At 39.8% G+C, this 23,162-nt stretch overlaps 1 protein-coding gene across 1 annotated transcript in view; it reads right to left on the reverse strand.

Moving 5' to 3' along the window:
• PRIM2 (DNA primase subunit 2) overlaps window positions 1-23,162 on the reverse strand; it is a 106,280-nt gene that overhangs the window by 44,535 nt on the left and 38,583 nt on the right. The window contains exons 7-8 of the mRNA XM_087719168.1: window positions 3,393-3,460; window positions 1,211-1,283 (exon numbers count right to left, since the gene is read on the reverse strand). Of these exons, the coding sequence (XP_087575294.1) occupies window positions 1,211-1,283; window positions 3,393-3,460 (141 nt within the window). The remainder of the gene's footprint in view (window positions 1-1,210; window positions 1,284-3,392; window positions 3,461-23,162) is intronic.

Here is a 23,162-nt window from a genome sequence, read left to right on the forward strand (position 1 = left end):
CAATCAGAACATTGCGTGTGTTGAAGTTGTTTTAACGCAAACCAAAGATGCCTTTTAAAAAACAAGTTGACATCCTATTCTTATGCATGCCAGTGCTGTGTGTGAGGTAATTTAAGGTGGTTCTGACAAGTGTCATCGGCATCTTCATATCCGGTCACATGGGCGGCAAGCCACTCCCATCCGGTCACATGGGCGGCAAGCCACTCCCACAAAGGAGGCCACACCCACAGAGTAGTTTCGAACAATTTTTGAAACCCACCACTGATACACATATACTCCTTCCTCCTTCCAGCAAAAGACAATAACAAATATTGGCTGATAAGAAATATGAAGTAGTAGTTTTGAAACCAGATATAGTAAGTCCGGGAGATAATTTTTTTCAGGCAGCCAAGCAGGGCGTGGTCCTCTGACTACTGCAGGAAATTGCAGAAACTTGAACTGCAAGAAATTGAACAAGGGAGAGGAAGGGAGGCTTGGGTGATTGAAGAGGTAAGTGGATAACTTTGCTGGTGATATTGTGATGATATTTTGGTTTCCTCTGTGGCCAGGGTTTAGGGTTCAATGCCTGAACCCCTCACAAATGGGCATGGGCTCATGTGAAAGTTTTGCTTTACTTATGCTCCTGAGTGCTAGTCATATTCTCTTCTTGTTTCATGTGTTTTAAACCTACTTACATTCATTTAAGCATACATTGTTCTATGAGTTATGTTTTATTCTTCAATTCTTTATATATGGACCATTGTAGTCTCTATATGAATGTTGCAGTGGTGGGTTTCAAAAATTGTTGGAACCGACTCTGTGGGTGTGGCCTCCTTTGTGGGAGTGGCTTGCCACCCATGTGACTGAATGGGAGTGGCTTGCCACCCATGTGACCAGATATGAAATTATGAATTAGTACTTAAGTCGGTCCAAGTAGCTATTCAGAAACTCTGGCATTGAAGCATGCAAGTCTTAAAGCTGTCAAGTTACAAGATCCTTGCCAGTGGTGGGTTTCAAAATTTTTTGGAACCTCTTCTGTAGGTGTGGCCTGCTTTCCGGGTCCACTGGTGGAACCTCTTCTAACCGTAGATTTGACGAACCGGTTCTACCGAATAGGTGCGAACTGGTAGGAACCCACCTCTGGAATGTTGTCATCAGTATGTTTGAGATACCATGAATACAGGCAAAATTATTCAGTTTAACTAAAGTGAATCGGAGGCAATATACTTACAGCATCAATTTGTTCCAATGAAATTTTCCCCGCTGCTTTTTCAATATTATAATCTGGACCAACATATGCATGGCTATGATGTGGAAAAAGAAGAAAAGAAATAAATGTTATTTGTTGAATTTAAAAGGGCATTTTTGTTGTTACCACGAGAATGAAGGGCCAAATATTTTTGTTTACATAAATTTTATAAATATTTCAAAACTAGTCTTCAAGAAATAAATATGACTTTAAAATAATTCTTTTCACCTTGGAGAAATTAAGACTTTTTCTTGATATAAAACATTTCTGATTACCAGAATAATTTATTTAATAATTAATAATTTATTTTAGAGTTCAAGTAGAAGCAGATTATTTGAACTGCGTTGAATGATTTGAAAACAATTGTTAAATATTGTTTTTGGGTAAAATTCAGGTATAACCTCTCAGATGTTTCTAATTAAGGGAGCCATAGAATAATAATCTTTTCTCAAATTTTTAAATTGATTATATTACTTAGCAATAGGAGGAACTAAAACACAAAGACAAATGATATGCAGCTATAGTTCCATTATTATGTTTTTCAAAAGGTTTTGAATAGAGGGGGACATAAACCCCCTTTTTCAAGGGCAAAATATAATTTTGCAAATGTGAGCCAACGATTTACCTAAGGGAGAAGTCTGAAGTGTTGACTGGAAACAGATGTTGTATGTCAACAATATTGCTAATTATCTGCCATGGCACATTCATTATGTAAAAAACACTCAAATTACTTCCTCGTTATGGATACAAGTATTGAAATAGTATCTTTGAAGATAAATACAGTGAATCCATTGCCAAATCAACCATTCGTAAATAAAAAGCTTATTAATATCTGATTTATTCTTTTTTTCATTTAAAACATTTTTATTGCCTTCCCCAGTAAATTCCATGCTTTGCATAGTCTAAAGAACAGCAGCGTGCTCTTCTGTAGACGCACCCTGTCCCCAGGATTAGATTATTCCGCAGGCAGAGAAGTTGGACCTAGTTATGGGAAGAAGTAAAAGAATCCCATTCTGCCTTTGGGACAGAACATAAGAACAATCGATCCATTAGGCACAACACCTAGATCAGAGATGGCGAACCATTTTTGGCTCGCGTGCCGTAAGAGGGGGGAGCGCAGGGGGGGGTCGTGTGTGGGCGTGCCGCACCTATAATGCAATGTGCAACACACACTCCAGCGCACATGCACTCATGACAGGTGCTCCCCCCATTTTTTGCATGCTTTTTTCGCCCTCCCCAGAGGCTTTATAGGAGCCTGGGGAGGGCAAAAAGAGCCTCCCCCGCCCCCCCTGGAGGCCCTCCGAAGGCTTCAGGCGCTTCCCTGAAGCCTCCGGAGCGCAAAAAAACGGCCCTATTGGCAAACCGGAAGTTCGGGAATAGACTTCCGGTTCGCTCGTAGGGCCAGTTTTTTGCGCTCCGGACCCTTCAGGGGCCTTCCAAAAAACAACCCTAGAAGCAACCAGAAGTCACTTCTGGTTCACTCGTAGGGCATCCTCCGGAGCCTTCAGGGACCTTCAAGAGGCTTTCCTGAACACTTCAGAGGACTAAAAACAGCCCTACGAACAAACCAGAAGTGACTTCCAGTTTGTCCGTTGGGTCGTTTTTCATCCTCCGGAGCATTCAGGGAAGCCTCCGGAAGGTCCCTGAAGGCTCCGGAGGGTTTAAATCGGACCTACGAGGAAACCGGAAGTCCGTTCCTGAACTTCCAGTTTGCCTGTAGGACTGGTTTTATGCGCTCCGGAGGCTTCAGGGAAGCTCCTGAAGCCTCTGGAGGGCCTCTGGGGGGCGGAGGAGGCGGTTTTGGCCCTCCCCAGGCTCCTATAAAGCCTCTGGAACCTGGGGAGGGTGAAAAACGGCTTTAGAAAAGGCTGAACTTAGCTGGCCAGCACGGGCATGCGTGCTGGCGAGCTGACAGGACAACACCTCGCGTGCCCTGACAAATGGCTCCACGTGCCACCTGTGGCACCCGTGCCATAGGTTCGCCATCCTGAACCTAGACCCTACAAAAATGTCTTCACATTTTTTAATGCGAAAGAATAAAAATAAAATTCCCTCAGCTGCTCAAAACAGACCTGATTGGTACAAATGAGTTAGATTGTGGGCTTTCACAAGAAATGAGCCCCAAAAGTTCCACTAAATTGAGGTTCTACTGTGTTTCCATTACCTGAGGTGATTGAGCAGGGGTTGAAGTCTCTCGTCAGTTTGTACCACAGGCAGGGATCGGGCTGTTAGCTAAAAATGAACAAATACAAAAAGTCAGAGGAGCAATAATGTGCTCATATACACAAACAGACATGTACAGTGTTATCTGTGAGACAGAGATCTTATTTCCTAACTCATCAACCTGATACAGAACCTCAGCTTTTCACTATGCCTTTTATCTTCACTCCCTTTCCTGCTGATCTTGTCCTCAAGAAACAACAGACAGTAGCGCTGTTCAGACATTGTTAACATAATTCCCTCGTGAAAGTCTGAAATAAATAATTTGTCCATTACATCCCATATAAGCATCTTTGTTTACCATTGATGCAAACAACAATATGCATTGTTAGTACTCAGTAATTTATGACAGACCAGACTGATGCTTAATAAATTGGATTTGGACTACGTACTAGTACAAATCCTTACTAGTTACATTAGTAAAGAGATGCATCTGGTTGATTGGTTTTCAATACAAGTATGTTGTGCTTTTCAATGCTGATCAGGTTCGTCTGATTAATAACAAGGCAAGCAAAGGACAAGCTTGACCATTAAGCATTTTCTTCGATAACTGACAACCCCACATTTTATTATGCATTTTGTTTCAAAAAAAGAACAAAAATGCAGTGTCCTGGAACAATATCCCTGCATTTCACATTGATCTTGTCAAGATAATATATACACCATGTCTGTTAAAAAAATCAGAGATTCACAAATCACAAGCGAGACTACAACTTCAGCACCAAATCCTCTTAAGCAGCAATTATGATAATGAGCCATCGTGTTTCAGTGTGATAATTTCTTTTTTTTGTTAAACGCAAAGAAAAATAATACATAAATTAAACATTGAATTATTTGCATTCAGTTATTTCAAATCTTTCTTCTCTCGGGAGAAAAGAAATGCATGACACTAGTGTTGGGAGAGATATCCATCTGGTTCAGTTCCAAGCCAGGTGTGACGTTTCCAAGAGCTGACCTAATTAACTTACGAGCCTCGGGACAAAGTTCAAAAAAAAAAACCCATTCATTTATTAAGACTAACATCTTGGCACGGACTTCTGTGGAGCCGAAACTAAATCCCACTTAATGGCGTCTGAACTTTACCCCTGTGTCCCCTCCCCTCTGCCTGAAGTCATCAATCACATTCTCCAACAGGACATTACAGCAGGGTTCTGGACATGCGCATTTACATCCCAGTCACAGAAATATGAGACTTTTTACTCTGGTCAAAAGTATGCATGGTATTCCCCCCCCCCTCTTCTCTTGCTATTGCAATTGCTATTCTCAAGTTGATAGTAGTCATGGAAACGCTTTAGACATTGACACCAGGAGAAAGACATTGGAAACATCAAGGCTGATTGGAAAGATAGTTTAATGATGAAGCAGAGCCACCTGGATGCTCCTGGGCAGCTGACATGAAGTTGAGAGTAAAGGGTATGTATAACTTCTCTTGGGCTTTGCACTTGAGTTTCCTGTTCCTATGTAAGAACATGTATTCTCTTAGTTGTTGTCAGAGTCCCATGGCGCCATGTGGGGTCATGTTTGTCTGAGTCAAGTTTGGTTGAAGTTTGTTGGTGTCCTTAGGATATTGTGCAATGTAGTGAGCTCTGCTACTAGATAATCCTATTAGGTCCTGGAGGGTCATATCTTAATCCCATCACCCTGGAGCTGAAGGTCTTTTGTCTTGTGGATAGGCTGGCCCAGTCCTGCTGGGGCTATTAAGAAAGACTTGGGGGCTCCTTTCTGTCTTTAAAAACATGTTTCTCCTTTAGGGAATGAGAACAGCCTCAGAAATTTACCCACAGATCCTTTTAGATGTTTCATGTCACATACTTTCTTCTGCTTTATTCAAACGGGAACAAAGAAGCCTTTGCCAAACTCACACCCACCTACAAATCATGCTGGTTTGTAATGTTCAGCACCTTAGCCGGCACAAGTGGCTTGGTGTGGGGCAATCGGAATTGAGGTAAATCACAATTGCAAGACTCTATACTGGAGCCAACTTGTATCCAAGGATGCGCTAAGCATTCTATTCTCTCTCACAAGAGTTACTTCAACAAACACCACCGTGGCACGACAAAACCGCGCTCGACTAAAGCGCGCCCGATTAAACCGCGTCGCTGACGTCATCAACAGGGCGACAACAGCGAGCGCGGAGAAAGAAGGGCGCTTTAAATAGCGCTTTGAAAGCAAGCCGATTCAAGTTAAGGTAAGGGTTAGGTTTAGGGTTAGGTTTAGGGTTAGGTTAAAGGTTAGGGTTAGGGTTAGGGTTAGGGTTAGGTTAAGGGTTAGGGTTAGGGTTAGGTTAAGGGTTAGGATTAGGTTTAGCGTTAGGTTAAGGGTTAGGTTTAGGGTTAGGTTTAGGGTTAGGTTAAGGGTTAGGTTTAGGGTTAGGTTTAGGATTAGGTTTAGGGGGGTTAGGTTTAGGTTTAGGGGTTAATTTTAGGTTTAGCGTTTACAGCATGCTTTTTTCTCCGCGCTGTGATGATGTCAGTTACGCGGTTTCGTCGAGCGCCCTTTAGTCGAACGCGGTTTTGTGGTGGAACCAATACCACTCTTCAGCTTTCAGCTCTTGCAAAAAAAAATCCATAGTTCACTTTATCACGTAGTTTCCTTAAGTCAACAATATGTGATAAACTTTTTTTTCTCACATGCATATATTTTTCAGTGACCTGTTGGAGAACAAATATCTGGTTTGCACATTCCCTGCCAGGCAAATCCCCACATTGTACCTATTACCTTTTTTTTAAAAAAAAAAAATCACTTCTCGTGTCCTTTCGACCAAAATGCTGCCAAATATTTCCCCAGGGATATTTAACTAAGCCTCTTGTAGTTTTTTGCGTTCCCTTGCTATCTTTTCTTTTGTATAAAAGAATAATGGCATTTTTTTCTATCATTAGGCATATACCGGTATATAGTCTTCAAATATATATATATTTCTATATAGATACAGATATATTAACAAGTCTTACAACCACCTTATACGTATATTTAACATTTCTCTGGTTTCACCATATATGCCTGCAGTCTTATTATTTATCTATCTTTTCACAACATTCATGATTTCTTTTCCTGCTTGTCAAGAACAGTTTGGCCTCTGGGATTACTTTGGACCAGTTGTTTTTTTCCTATAAAGTTTGCTATTGCAATGAAATGTTAGGGCTGGGAAAATGCAAGCCCCTCTGAGTTTCTGGGAAGGATGGTAGCATCTCCCAAATCAGAAGGCATTAAAAGGAGGAAAAAAAACATAGATAAATTTAATTGTACAGAAAACCTAGAAAGAAATGAGAATTTGTGATAGGAATGTGCTAATCAAGTCTATGTCTGTGTGTGTGTGAGTGTGAAAGAGCAAGCACATGTGCACAGACACATGCATAATGTGTGTGTGTGTGTGTGTGTGTTCTGACCCCCTCCTCCATCCAGTAACGAAAGCCGAGACAAGCGTAAAATGGAATGTCCTTTAATAACAAGACCAGAATCTCGGTGGCTGAAAGCCAAATAAACAAACAGATAAGGACCTTGGCAGCAAGTCTGACAAACCTTGGCAGCAATTCAGACTAACTCTGGCAGCAACCCACCCTGCCAAGTTAGTTTCTCTTTAGTCCAAGCGTTGACTTCTGCAAGAAGGGCATGGCACAAGCAGTCTCTTTTATAGTCTGGAGAGGAGCCTAATGACCATCAGCTGAGCGTAATTACCTCCTGTAATTACATAGTTGTTCTTGACGCCAAGTAGCCCTTCGATGGCGTGCATCCAGGAACAACTCACTGCTGGTTTCTGGATCACTCTCTCTTGTCTCCTCCCCACTGATCCAAGGCTCAGGCGCCACCTGGTGGCCAACCAGTCTCTCTGCACCCTGCTCAGAGTTGGAACCCTGTCCAGGGTCCTCCACATCCTCCACAGCCGACTCATAGGGCCCCTCGCTGTTGGAATCTGGTGGCAGCTCCAATGGCTCCTGCCGGGCCACTACATATATATGTATGTATGTATCTATGTATATGTGTGTGTGTGTGTGTGTGTATGTATGTGTGTGTGTGTGTGTGTGTGTGTGTGTGTGTGTATATATATATATATATATATATATATATATATATATATATATATATATATATATATATATATATATATATATATATCTGTGTGTGTGAACGTGTACATGTACATGTATATGTATGATCACACTGTTGATGCTAATTTGCCTGCATGTAATACTTGATTTAAAAAATATACAATTTTCTATATGTGTTTACCAATTACATCTTCTTCACAATTCATGCTCCTGGCTTAAAATAAATTTTAAAAAACCATACAGTACTTTTGCCCAACAGTTAATATGCAATTTTAAATAGGTCACCCTGAGTGATTGTTTGGCATGTAATACCAAAAAATGATTGATCAAGGAACAACTACTTTGTTAATGTTGAAGCCAAATGTCACAATGCAAATGTTATGCAACCAGGGAAATCAATATTAGACCACGGTTTTGAATGCTGGAGTGCTGCTTACAACTAGATAGCTGACATTTCAATGCTGATCCATTTTTTTGAATTTGATTTCAACCTTTTAATACCTTTTTGTTCTTGAGAAATACTGAAAATTAACCACAAGAAAAAAAACACCTGTATTTTAGGGCTATGCTTTTCTAGATACTGGTTGCTGAACTTCCAAACATACTAATAAAAGTAATAGTATTCCCCTTTAAAGAATTGGCTTGGGTTTTCTTAAAGAAAAACCAGAACTTTTTATTATGAAGATAAATTGGATGGTTGAATAAGCAGCTTTAATACAAAGTCAAGAAGTATTCAAGCTTTGGTTCCTGCTGTCAATTCACACAAAAAATATCAGCTGTCTGGAGTGCATGAGTATAATCTCAAAATCTCTCTTTAATCCAGAGAGAATTTTCAGCAGTCTGGATCCCAAATCCAACCTCCTCCGATTGTGAGTATGGTGTCATTTTGTCATTCCCTCCCAATTCCCTTAATCTCTTGATGAGTGGCTAGCTCCTCTATTAACAAGGAAAATCAATGCATTCGAACTTTATACAAATGCAGATAAGAACAGAAGCATAAGTACTGAGACAGAATTGCTAATATTATCCTATGCAAGATTATTACCATTTACAATTTAATGATGACAGAGTATTTCAAAATAAAGGCTTAATTCCTAGTGGGTTTGATATTTGAGCCTACGTAAGTCAGCAAAAAGTTCCTCCTTGTCCTGTATTAAAAGATTTGGAACACAATTATTACTTCACAGACCGCAATATAAACTTGCAATACTAAACCCACCCATAGAACTACCTACAGGAGAAATCTCATTATGAACAAAAATTGCCTTCCATTATTATATTTCCGTGCCACTCTTTAACATGCTGCAGAACAATTTACGAATTAACATTCTGGACCATACCCATTGCTTTTCTTCCAATCTGAAAAACTCTTACAAAGCTGGCTGTTTTATAACTCTATTTAATCCTAATAAAATTATTCTTTTGGGTTTTTTTATTTTAAAGTCACCGTAAACACATTTCCTTAGAGCTTTAATTTAAAAAAAAAACACACCATTGCAAAGTCTTTTTTTTTTCTTCTATAACTGGGTGTATGATTATTCTTGCCCTGTTTTCATAACTGCAGACTTGCTGTAGCTTACAGTTGCTAAAATTTCATTTAGCTTGTGACAAGCTAGGTAGGTAGGTAGGTAGGTAGGTAAGGAAGGAAGGAAGGAAGGAAGGAAGGAAGGAAGGAAGGAAGGAAGGAAGGAAGGAAGGAAGGAAGGAAGGAAGGAAGGAAGGAAGGAAGGAAGGAAGGAAAAAAGTTTTAAATTTTGGAGTGTTCAAAATACATTGATGCAAAACATGTTTTATTTTAAGAAGCAAGGATAAATGGGAAGATACTTGATAAGCCAAGGTCACAACTTGTCATTTCAAAGAAAGTAAATAGTTACTAAGGCATGTTGTCTTATTTTGAAATTTAACAAATTTTTTTCTCGTTAAAATATTTTTATTTTCCATTTTTCATTTTCATACAGTCACATATATACTGTGCATAACCGGAAATTTAACAATTTCATCTGGTTGTTTCTAGCCCAAGTACCAAAACTAATGATTATTTTAAGCATGACAGAATACATATTTTTCCTCTTCATGTGTAGTAAATGTATGTAGGTTTAGAAAACTAAGCAATTATTAGATGCAGATTCAGTATGTTCTTTTCCACAAATGTCTTTTTTTTCTCTAGAGAGATACAGGGATGTGTAGTCACTAGAGGCAGGGGAGGCGTGGCCTCACCAGTCATGAGGAAAAGGAAAGAATTTTAAAGAATTTTTTAAAAATAATTAAAGCCAAGGTAGTTGCTGCCAGACTCCAAGTCACAGTGACTTAGTCTTAACTATAGGAGGAGGCGAGAGAACTATGGGGCTCCTATGCATAAGGAATTTTTCACCTTTTAAGAGTTAAGCAAGGGTTAAAAAGCGAAAAATTCTGTATGCAAAGGAGGCACGTGATTCTCCCGCCTCCTGATCTGGGAGCAGCGAATCATGCCTTCCTTGCAGTTGAGCGACTGCGCAATCTAGCAGCAGGAGCCTTGCTTGCAAAACGCGCCTGTGTTGGAAAAGTTCATGCTCCGAGCAAGTTCAACTCTCCACTTTGCATCGCGGGAGCCGCCAAGAGCAGAACCATCAGAAGACTCAGAGGTCTCTTATTTCAAAAACTCTCCCTTAAGAATGATTAAGTCTGTATTAAGACATTATTGTTATTATCACCCCCGACATGGGAAATTAAAGCAATCTGCATATGGAAGCCACTTGGGAATTTATGGCCAACAAACATGGTAAGCGAATATGGGGCTACTGAGAAGTAAAGCCTAGAGATCAGGGGTGGGTTGCTAATCCCGTTCCAACCGGTTCGGTTCGGGGCGGCGGCATCCTCATGCACGCGTGCAGTTCATACATGCGTCTTAGCGCCTGCGCGATGCTCCAGCTGCTCGCGGAGACTCACGCAGGCGCTGTATGTGCCATCCAGCTGCTCACGGAGAATCGCGCAGGCGCTGTATGTGTCATGCGCCTACGTGGAAGCGCAGAAGCCTTCAAAGACCGGTAAGGAGCGCGGGCGGGCGGGTGGGCCCTCTGCCGTTCCAGGAAGTTACTTACTTCCGGGTTCGCCAACCAACCGGTTCGCGGGGACCGCCGCGAACCAGTTGAAACCCACCCCTGCTAGAGATGGATACAGCAAGTATAGGTTCAGGAATTTCTTGTATGCGGTTTGTCACAACGAACGCATTTTGTTCTGAAACTGCCTGTGTGATGGACAGTGAAGTAATACAATTTGCATTTAATAGATTTAAATAAGGCTGAATAAATCTTCACCTTTATGTGACAAGCAAGTCAAGACTGACAAGTAATGGAAGGCAGGTAAAAGTAAATGAATAGAAATTTGAATTGCCCTTGCCACTTATCTTGGTGAATCCAGCCCAAGAGGGAGGCATCCCGAATTTCACTATTCAGCCACTAAATGAAACTGTCTCCCTCAAAATGATAGTTCCACTACAGCGGTGATACGTATCCTCGTTTTAATTAACCTAATGGTCTATTCACCCACAATACTTGGAGGTCTTTTTCATTACCCTGAATTAACATTTTCTTTCCATTATATATCAGATAAAAGATACCAATTGCATGCCTGGTTTACAATTCATTTAATCAGCACCATTTTTTTTTAAACTCAGCAATAGCAACATACTTAAAGAAACTCAAGGACCGGAATGTATAATGGCCAGATTAATAATAAACCAAAAAGAAGACAAAAGGAAAGAGACAGACACTGAATCTTATTACAGAATACTTTTTTGTTAACCACGCTATAATTCTAAATCCATTGCCATTCTAAAAGTATACAATGGTGGTGTTATTTTAGTAAATAAACTATTATTGCAGTAGATGTGACATTCAAAAAAAAAAAAAGAAAACCTCTCTATTTTTGAATACTTTAAATCATTTTTCCCTCAAAGCATATGGAATTTTTTCTAATGAGGGTTTAGATTTTTCAAGTATGATGTGATTCTCAGATTCATTATCACCTAAAAATAATAATGTCTTTTTCATCTTTAGCTTGTTTGAGTTGTCATCCTGCTTCCCAACATTCCTTGCCGTTGCTTTGCCCCTTACTTTAAATATAAAGTAATATTTAACAATATACTTTAAAATTGGGCTCATAGGATTCAGAAAAATCAAGAGGGTGCATTGAAAAATACGTTAGATACACAATATCTATGTTTTCCCTAACAGCATTTAATGCTCTCCTTCCAGAAGTGATAGGTTCCCATGCAACAGTGTTTTCCAACCTGGGAAGATACCAGATCTATTAACTTGAAGTCCCAGAATTCCAAATCAGCACAGCCATTTGCTGAGAAGGCTGGGAATTGCTCAGCTTAAGAAACATTGCTATGAAAATTTTCATTAGAGATATTACTGATATATATCAGACACACTTTGTTCTGACCCGCTCCTCTGTCTAGTAATGAATGCCGAGACAAGCTTAAATGAGAATGTCCTTTAATAACAAGTTCAGACTCTCAGTGGCTGAAAGCCAAGTAAACAACAGATAAGGACCTTGGCAGCAAGGCCGACAAACTTGGGCAGCACTTCAGACAAACTCTGGCAGCAATCCAGCCTGCCAAGTTTGTTTCTCTTTAGTCCAAGCATTGACTTCTGCAAGAAGGGCATGGCACAAGCAGTCTCTTTTATAGTCTGGAGAGGAGCCTAATGACCATCAGCTGAGCGTAATTACCTCCTGTAATTATGTAGTTGTTCTTGATGCCAAGTAGCCCTTCGACGGTGTGCATCCCGGAACAACTCACTGTTGGTTTCTGGATCACTCTCTCTTGTCTCCTCCCCACTGATCCAAGCCTCAGGTGCCACTGGTGGCCAACCAGTCTCTCTGTGCCCTGCTCGGAGTTGGAACCCTGTCCAGGGTCCTCCACATCCTCCAGGGCCGACTCATAGGGCCCCTCGCTGTCGGAGTCTGGTGGCAGCTCCAATGGCTCCTGCCGGGCCACAACACATTTCTCTTACTGTTTTTAGATAGCTCAGACTTCCCAGGGACCCATCATCATTTGCCATCTCTGATAATGGTCAAAGAAAGACACCAAACTTTGTGAGTATCTTCATGTGCACATTATAAAAATATCTTGATAAGCATACTAGAATAGAATAGAATTCTTTATTGGCCAAGTGTGGTTGGACACAAGGAATTTGTCTCTGGTGCATATGCTCTCAGTGTACATAAAGAAAAATAAAATACACTCATCAAGAATCCTAAGATACAACACTTAGTGATAGTCATAGGTTACTAATAAGCAATCAAATCGTACTAGGAAACAAATAAAACACTATAAATTGTAAAGATACAAGCAACATGGTTACAGTCAAAAGTGGAAAAAGATAGGTACTAGGAAGGATGAGAAGAATAATAGTAATATAGTATTAGTAAATAGAGGCTAAGGATTATGAACAAAAACCAATTATGTTTTCTTCGCTGGAATACTCTGGTTCAGAGGAACCAAAGGACCATTCAGTCTGGCAATTGGCACAAAGATGAAAGCGTTGTTTCAAATTTTCGAAAAGCTAGTTGAATTCCTTACTCAGGAACTTCAGTGAAATAATGCTATAGCTACAAATTAAGGAGACATGTACTTGGAAATCAGAGATGTAATTCTGTCTTTCTCTGCAACTTATGAGACTGGCTAAAGTGGTAACTCACTTGATATAGTTCAAGAAATAATTATTATGAGCCAGCAAGCAATTTGTCTCAGATACATTAAGGCCATTTCTCTCATCAGAAAAGTAAGAGTGGTAGTCCAACCAAGATAAGAATTGCCTTTTAATTTCATTGCTTCGGTACAGATATTTTAAATTAAACATCAAAAGAGTGATAATTTAAAATAGATATCAAAGTAATATAGCGTGACAGATATTAATACGTTTTTGTTTGTTTCACAATTTTTGTGCCATTGGATGCAAAAATTAGGTCATTCATTATAACATTTATTGATGTGCTGTGCATTTCAATGCCACAGAATACACTGTGGAGAGGACGGTTACTGGTGGAGAAAATGGACTAGATAGGATTTGGAGGGTGCATCCAGTAGCATTCCACCAGTGGTCCAATGGAATGCAAAAGTGAAATTCTTGCAACATACTTTAAAGTAATATTTAACAATATGCTTCTTTTTCCAGGGACATCCGCTAGTAGGATTGGAGCGTGACCCCTCAAAAGGGCGAAAGACAAAATCGCGCCCGACTAAACCGCGTCGCTGATGTCATCAACGCGGCGACAACAGCCAGCGCGGAGAAAGAAGGGCGCTTTAAATAGCACGTTGAAAGAAAGCTGATTCAACTTAAGGTAAGGGTTAGGTTTAGGGTTAGCTTTAGGGTTAGGTTATGGGTTAGGATTAGGTTTAGGGTTAGATTAAGGGTTAGGTTTAGGGTTAGGTTTAGGGTTAGGTTAAGGGTTAGGTTTAGGATTAGGTTTAGGGGGGTTAGGTTTAGGGGTTAAGTTTAGGTTTAGGGTTTACAGCGTGCTTCTGTCTCCGCGCTGTTGTCGCCCTGTTGATGACGTCAGCGACGCGGTTTAGTCGGGCGCGGTTTTGTCATTCGCCCTTTTGTCGGTGAACCGGATTGGAGGATAGTCTGGATGAAAGTAATGTGCTTGTATATATGTGTTGGGGAAACTTCCAATAATATGCTTGTGTAATGTACATATATAAAGCCCTTGGTCTGATCCAGCCTATTGTCTTTATGTTCTGGTGTTATTGCAGATGAAGGGGAACGCTGCGTAAATAAAGTTTTTATTGACAACCCCTGATAATCTATTTCCTGTTCGTTCAAGTTCTCCAGCATATTCCTACACATATTTATTCAGGGAGAAACTATTATACACAATGGCATGTTTCTAGACAGGTTCATAAAGCTGCGGGTTTAAATATATATATTTTATATCCTTGAGCCCTGCTTCATCCACTCCATTTGGCCCAGTGAGCTTTTAATACCTCGAGATATTAAATCTTAAGGTAATAACCACAAGTTTCATTTATTTTTATGATAGGTTCAATAACCTGACTCGCAAAAGATGTTCTGTCACAGAGCAATGTTTGCAAGCTGTGGCACAGTGCTCCAGGGTGCTGGAGCAAACTCACTGGGGCACTGTGGGATATTTTACATTTTTGAAGAAAACACCGCAAGATCCAACATCTGTCGGACAATGCACGAAGTATTTGCTTGAGGGGGGTTCACGCTTTTAGCCTCAGGGCCCTATGAAAAAAAAATAATACCGAGGCACCAAGTGTGCTATAAACCGAGAACATTTGCCATAGAGCATAATTTAAAAACCATAATAGCCGGGCTCATACATCAAGCTGAATCAAAATTAAACAAATCACTTTATATGCAAATGAAGCCACTCGCAATAATAATTAAATGCTATAAAGACAATTTTGATATTTTTTTTTAAAAAAATGATAAAACAGTTAAAATCACATCAACTAAACGAAACTGAAAAGGTCTGGTTAAAAAACAGGTCTTGAATCCTTTCCTAAAAACACTTTTTTCCTTACAAAAAGGTCACTCGTTCCATATTTCCCATAAAAGGCTCCCTCCTGTGTGCTGGACAAATAGAGCTTGGAAAGTGAGTGCATTTTTAAGTGGATTTAATATCCAGACAAGCTTGTACTGAAATACACTCTGCCTAACATAATTAAATATCAGCCACTTTTGCCTGTAAGGTCAAAAAAAAAAAGAAACTTAAATTGTGCCAGGAAAATAAGTGACAACTGGGGTACAACTTTCTAACATGCATGTAATGCATCATAATATTTATTTTGTTTTATTTATTTATTTCGTCAAGCATGAATTAAAATAACAGAATCAGCAAAAAAAACCACTTCTATTAGTTGAAGCTTGCAGCCCCTCTTAAAAAGATACCCCTCACAATTTTGCAGTCGGGAATATAAATCAGGCATGGGTGACTCTGGTAAATACTATCCAGTTTAGAAATGATATCAGCTAATAATTATAATTTTGCAAAGCAAGCTGAACTCCAAACCAAGAACCAATTTTCCTACTGAGCAATGTTACCTGGATTCTAATGATGGTTTGTTCACGTGCATCTAACTAAAATTATGCTAGCTACTCCATGTGTAAGCAAATTCCAACATTAAGCGTGAAACATTTATTTTTGTTGATAAAGACCTTTGCCTTCAACTGTAATTGTCATGCCAGGATAATAGCAATAGCAATAGCAATAGCAGTTAGACTTATATACCGCTTCATAGGGCTTTCAGCCCTCTCTAAGCAGTTTACAGAGTCAGCATATCGCCCCCACAGTCTGGGTCCTCATTTCACCCACCTCGGAAGGATGGAAGGCTGAGTCAACCTTGAGCCGGTGAGATTTGAACAGCCGAACTGCAGCTAGCAGTCAGCTGAAGTGGCCTGCAGTACTGCACTCTAACCACTGTGCCATCTCGGCTCCTAAAGCCCACTGTATGAAGATCTCCTCTCTCAGAAGCCTTTGGGTTTATATTTCCTGCTTTACCTAGCAGTCTTAGTATAGGTCACCCTTGATTCACAATCATTCATTTATTCCTTGATTTACAATCATTCATTCATTCGAAGTTACAGTGGCGCTGAAAAAGGTTATTTGTAACCGTTTTTCCCATTTACAACCGTTGCATCATCTCCATGGTCATGTGATCAAAATTCAGGCGCTTGGCAACAGGCTCATATTGATGACGGTTGCAATGTCGTGGGGTCATGTGATCTTCTGACAATGGAAATGTCAAATTCCGGTAACAATTGTGTTAGTAGCAATAGCAATAGCAGTTAGACTTATATACCACTTCATATGGCTTTCAGCTCTCTCTAAGCGGTTTACCGAGTCAGCATATCGCCCCCAACGACAATCCGGGTCCTCATTTTACCCACCTGGGAAGGATGGAAGGCTGAGTCAACCTTGAGCCGGTGAGATTTGAACAGCCGAACTGCAGAATGCAGTCAGCTGAAGTAGCCTGCAGTGCTGCATTTAACCACTGCGCCACCTCGGCTAATTTAGTAATTTAACTGCAGTGATCCATTTAACAGCTGTGACAAGAAAGGTTAAAAAAATGGGGCACAGCTCACTTAACAACTGTCTTCCTTAGCAACAGAAATGTTGGGCTCAATTGTGGTAATAATTTGAGAATTACCTGTATAGCCACTTGGTACTTAGTATTAATCATCTATGTTCCAGGAGAATGACTTTACCACATGCCCTCCCTGCTAACCCTAGCGTGTGAGACAGACAGGAATCCCGCAATCTATGTGCTTTACTGGCAAGAAGAAAGTGAGGAAGGAGTAAAAATGGAATTAAAATTTAGAGGGCCACCTTCTGGCTCCTGTAGTTTATGTGCACATAACTAGATAAATGAGCCCTTTTTCTTTTAAGTGGTGGAGGGTAAAGTTAGACCAGAATTACAAATCAACTATTAAGAAAAAGAGAATGTGAGAATCCCTTTATAGCAGGGATGTCAAACTCGTGGTCCACAGGCCAGATGCGTCACACACTGGCCACGCCCACTCCCAGTTTAGCGAAGGGGGGGGAGTTGCGATATGTCACGTGACGATGTGTCATCATCACTGAGCCGAGGTGGCACAGTGGTTAGAGTGCAGTACCGCAGGCCACTTCAGCTGACTGCTAGTCTGCAGTTCGGCGGTTCAAATCTCACCGGCTCAAGGTTGACTCAGCCTTCCATCCTTCCAAGGTGGGTAAAATGAGGACCCAGATTGTGGGGGCAATATGCTGACTCTGTAAACGGCTTAGAGAGGGCTGAAAGCCCTATGAAGCGGTATATCAGTCTAACTGCTATTGCTATTGCTATCATGAGTTTGACATCCCTGCTTTATAGCTTCAGGTAATCACATAAACGAAATAAAAACACAATACACTAAAATCAGGAGTAGCATCTTAAAGGAGTCTTATCAAAAAGTCATAAAGCTTGAGAGGGATCATAAGGGTATGATGTATATATGTTGCTCAAAGATCCCAAGAGGCATCAACTATACAATCAATGAGCTTACATAGATCAAGACCACAGAGAAATAGAATATTTCATAATATAGCCAGCTAGATGATTTTAGGTATTAGGTACTTTAGGCGCTTTTAGCGCTGTCAATCATCCATTTAAATAAATTCTGTATGCTAGAAGCACATTACTAACTGAACCTAAGACACATAAGTCAAAAGATTAAGGAAATCGTAAGGGGAGGCCTGTTTTGTATATTTTAATCAACACACGTGCTGCGTGAATTCAATTAGTAATCATTACAACAGTGAGAAAATGGAAATTAAAGACGCACATACTACAGATTAAACAAAGACTTTAAATTAAACGGGAAAAGGGAGCATCACTAACACATCAGTATCAATCTTTAATATCAGTTGAAACAACTGTATAAATCTGGGATGAAATATTCTAATAAACTGTTACAATGATCATCACCTCTAAAAAAAAGTCATTAGGGGCCAGCTATTGTAAGTTCAAAGAACCTAAAATCCTTCAATAATGCTCTTTTTTTTGCAAAATATTTATACAATGATTTGGAGCCAGCCTCTCTGACTTCAATTACTCAGAAAAATGGAAACAGAGAATTATAAATGTACCATACAAGTGGATTTCTGCTTAGCCAATAACATTTCCCATCACCTCTGCCAAAATATCCAGATCCTGCCCTGGAGAGTCTCCCAACTTCCAAAATTAAATTGGGTGGAAGGAAAGTGACACTATTGGATGCAATCCTTAGAACTCAAAATTCAGATAATTATTTCTAAGTGAAATACTACCAAAAAGCAAAGAATCAAGAAGATGGTGATAATATTATCCATTCAATCATGATGTCCAACTCTTGGTGATTCTATGGACTGGGTCTCTCCATATCTTCCAATCTTACACTAAAAGAATCAAGGTCATTTACATAAAAGGGCAACATTTTAAGAAATTGTAATTTTACATGTTTCCTTGAAAATAAGACCTCCCTGGATAATAAGCCCACACAGGCTTTGAGCGCATGCGCTAAAATAAGCCCTTTCCTGAAAATAAGCCCTCCCCAAAAATATTGCGACACAACAGCAGCCATGAGGTCATCACACTCGCCGCCTCCTGTACCTCAAAAATAATAAGACCGCCCCAAAAATAAGGCCAGGCGCTTATTTCAGGGGTCAAAAGAAAATAAGACCTTGTCTTATTTTTGGGGAAACACAGTATATAAAATTTTGATATACTGTTCTATTCTGAGCAAAAATATTTGATATTAACCTTGTCATACAGGTCTTGTTTATTTATTTTGTCAATTATTTTTGCAAGACTATAGATCTTGTTGATTTGTGGTTCTTCTTAGTATGCACTATGTATTTTTGATTACAAAACAAAATCTAAACCATGGTATAAAAATGAGTAAACAATGAGTTATTCTTTTCATGTTTATCATGTAAAAAACAAGCAAATCAAATGTTGGCTGTTTGAGGGGGGGTTTTGTAAACAAGATTCTGAATTCTTTATAAACATATTACCACACCAGCACATTCTAACTCTGTGTACTATTTCTAGCTTGATTATCTTTCTTAAAAGGGGACTCGGTGGTTCAGTGGCTAAGATGCTGAGCTTGTCAATCAGAAAGGTCGGCAGTTTGGCAGTTCAAATCCCTAGTGCCGCGTAACGGAGTGAGCTCCCGTTACTTCTGCCGACCTAGCAGTTCGAAAGCATGTAAAAATGCAAGTATAAAAATAGGGACCACTTTGGTGGGAAGGTAACAGCGTTTCGTGCACCTTCGGCATTTAGTCATGTCGGCCACAAGACCATGGAGATGTCTTCGAATGGTGCTAGCTTTTCGGTTTTGAAACAGAGATGAGCACCACCCCATACAGTCAGGAACAATTAGCACATATGTGTGAGGGGAACCTTCACCTTTTTATCTTTCTTAAATTGGTTTCACAGAATTTCCAAATCATATTTAAAGAAAATCAAAAGATTATTCAGAAATATTCTAAAATAGCATTTATTTCCACCTGCCTTGGTATGGGAACTAGCCAAGCGATCTCTATAATTCCTTCAGTTGTTCCCTGTGAGTTAAAGAAGTTTTGAAATCTCCAGTTTATTAGAATTACTGTTGCATCGTGATCAACCAGCCTACAGACTACAACATGCTAGACTCATTTTCAGTGATTTTACTTCAGAAAGTCATTAGAAGCTTAATGCTAAGCTCGGTTTTTGAAATGGAACCAATGTAATGTTATAGCTAAATCAATGATAGCCCTTCTGAAAAGAATTGTGTGGTAAATCTAAGCACTTTGTTCTTTAACAGCTTGCCATCTGTGAACATTTCCACCAGTTAAAAATAGATGGTTGACTGAAATGAAACCATTAGAATTACTATAGATTGTACACGACAGATGGCTTGTTTATGTAACAGTTCCAAGGAAACATATTTGTTAACAACTTCTTTTAAGTTGCCGCTGTTGTCTGCAGCCTAACAAAATGTCTGAACCACCCTATCATATTTATTTCTCCTTTAACTGTAGAGGGGAATACCTAAAGGCAATAAAAATCTTTGACAAAGCTTGAGAAACTCGAATATATACTGTATTTTTCAGAGTATAAGACACTCCGGAGTATAAGACGCACCTTGGTTTTTAGGGAGGAAAATAAGAAAAAAAAATCTGCCTTTGCCTACCACATCCAAGGTATTCAGCTGACACATAGCAACAAGGTCAGCCAATGAATAGGCATAGCAACTAAGTCAGCCAATGAGGGCCATTTGGACTCTGAAATTTGCTGTGTGAGCAAGAAGGAGACAGGAAGGAGCCTGGCTTAGGAGAGAATTGAAAGTGAAACTGCTTGTGTTTTGCTTGTATTTACTGCTACTTTGGAAAACCTGCTTTTGGTAAACTATTGTACATTATTATTATTTTGAACCCTGCTGAATCAGTTACTGTGCTTTCTGAATGTGATTGCTGCTGCAGGTCAGATTTAGCATTTATTGCAGCCTGTTTCAGCACAGCTGATTGGCGGGTAGATCAGACTGCCGGAATACCCCCAATCAGCTGTTCCAGGCTGCAGGGATTGGCACAGGCCATCACTGTCTCCATAACTCGGGTTTTTGGCTTCTGGTGGGAGTGGGTGGGGCTTCATTCAGTGTATAAGACGCACCCAAATTTAAACTGTGCCAGGAAAATAAGTGACAACCGGGGCGTAACTTTCTAACATGCATGTAATGCATCATAACATTTATTTTATTTTATTTATTTATTTCGTCAAGCATGAATTAAAATAACAGAATCAGCAAAAAACCACTTCTATTAGTTGAAGCTTGCAGCCCCTCCTAAAAAGATACCCCTCACAATTTTGCAGTCGGGAATATAAATCAGGCCTGGGTGACTCTGGTAAATACTATCCAGTTTAGAAATGATATCAGCTAATAATTATAATTTTGCAAAGCAAGCTGAACTCCAAACCAAGAACCTAGTTTCCTACTGAGCAATGTTACCTGGATTTTAATGATGGTTTTTCACCCAAATTTTCACCCTCTTTTTTTGGGGGGGTGGGGAAGGTGTGTCTTATCCGTCGAAAAATATGGTTGGCAGTCCTCGACTTATGACTATCGCTCACCCCAAAATTTCCGCTGTTAAGCGAGAGACATTTGTTAAGTGAGTTTTGCCCCATTTTATGACTTTTCTTGCCACAATTGTTAAGTGAATCATTGCAGTTGTTAAGTGAGTAACAAGGTTGTTAACTGAATATGGTGTCCTCATTTGTCAGAAGGTTGCAAAAGGTGATTGCATGACCCCAGGACACATAAATACATGTCAGTTATCAGTTTTGATCATGTGACCATGGGGCTGCTGCCACAGTCGTAAGTGTGAAAAACAGCTGTAAGCCACTTTTTTCAGTGCCACTATAACTTTGAAAGGTCACTAAGCAAACTGTTGTATGTTGAGGATTTCCTGTATATCTTATTGGATACATTAAAAAAATCCACTTTATAATTACAGAATCCATTTAATATCTTTGCACTGTAGAAAAATAGACGAACAGGAAGCTAACTCTACCTTGTTACCATCCATCTTGCATTTGTTAAACATGAGAATTTATTGGCAATTCTAGAAGTAAGCAAACTTGAGTTGCCACCAAGCAATGCAAATAGTTCCATGTTGGCAATTCCCATAATGCCAGTGATCAAAACGGGTATTTCACTTGCTTAATCAAAAAGATACTCTTCCACTTCAAGAACATGCATGATAACTTCCATTCTAATGTTATACAGTGTTTACGCCACAATGGATCATCCTCAAAGAGACAAGCTTAAAATCAAATTCATATCAGGGTGGATAAAAATCAGTATTTTTTTTAAAAAAAAATTAAACACCGGATTTTTAACTTTTAAATTGGATTTTTTTATTTTTATCGAATTTATTTGGAGTAAAAATCTATCCAAAGATAGTTTTCTATTTAAGATACATTAATAATTTAGTTTATTCAGCATGAAATGGAGCTTAGTTATGTGCAGTGGTGGGTTTCAAAAAAAATTGGAACCTCTTCTGTAGGTATGGCCTGCTTTCTGGGTCCACTGGTGGAATCTCTTCTAACCGGTTCGGTAGATTTGACGAACCGGTTCTATCAAACCGGTGCGAACCCACCTCTGGTTATATAGCATGAGGCTGTATATCCTTCAATATTGGGAGTGTCGGTGAGTCAACAGGGAGTCAGAGGAGGAGCCACTGTGGAACAAATGACAGTCGCTCTTTAAAAATTATTATTTAGTTGATTTTAATGAAGCCTTTTTACTAGTGATTTAAATCGACTTGATTTAAATCAAATCCACCCTGATTCATATGCCATTATCAAATTGATAATGCACTCAGTTCTCAAATAGGTGGCTTACAACTGTATACACAATCATAAGTTAGTATCTTCACAAAAAATATTTGCATTTCTGACTACCATATGCAGCTATACCTGCTGCTAAAACTTCTGTTCCTAAAATTCTTATTGAGCACGCAGACAAAATAGTTTGCTAACTAACCATATGTAAGACGTCTTCCACTGCCTTCACCTGGGTTACTTTATTGATTTCAGAATGTCACGTACAACCCTTAAATTTCCTGGTGGTCTTCTATCCAACTATTCAAGACCAGTGCTGCTTAGTTCTTTATTTTAAATTTCTGAGGTCTGGATGGTGCTGCTACTGGTTCCACCACAAATGCGCGAACAACAAAAGCGCGCCTGACTAAACCGCAGTGACAAAACTGCGCTGACAAAACCGCGTGACGAATGAGCGACGAATGAGCCCTGAAGCGTGCCGACAACAGCGCACCGACAGAAGCGCGCTGTAACCTAACCCTAAACCTAACCCTAACCCTAAACCTTACCTTAACTTAAATTGCGCTTCTGTCGGCGCGCTGTTGTCGGCGCGCTGTTGTCGGCGCGCTTTTGACATCGCGGTTTTAGCACCGCGGTTTTGTCAGCGGGCTTATGACGTTCGCGCTTTTGTCGGGTCACGGCTGCTACTGGCTGGGGACTACCTGAAGTAATTTGAATAATAACACTGTGCACTTTAATTTAGAATCAACACGGAACTCCAAATCATCAGATTGGATCAGTTGAAATTCTGTCAAAATGTACTGTAAATATCCTACCTGAGCCATTCTCCCTGTATAGG

Source organism: Thamnophis sirtalis, unplaced genomic scaffold (assembly GCF_051295495.1).
Source record: "Thamnophis sirtalis isolate CommonGarterSnake01/CBP01778 unplaced genomic scaffold, rThaSir2_p1.2 scaffold_6, whole genome shotgun sequence".
In the NCBI taxonomy this organism is placed as follows: Eukaryota; Metazoa; Chordata; class Lepidosauria; order Squamata; family Natricidae; genus Thamnophis; species Thamnophis sirtalis.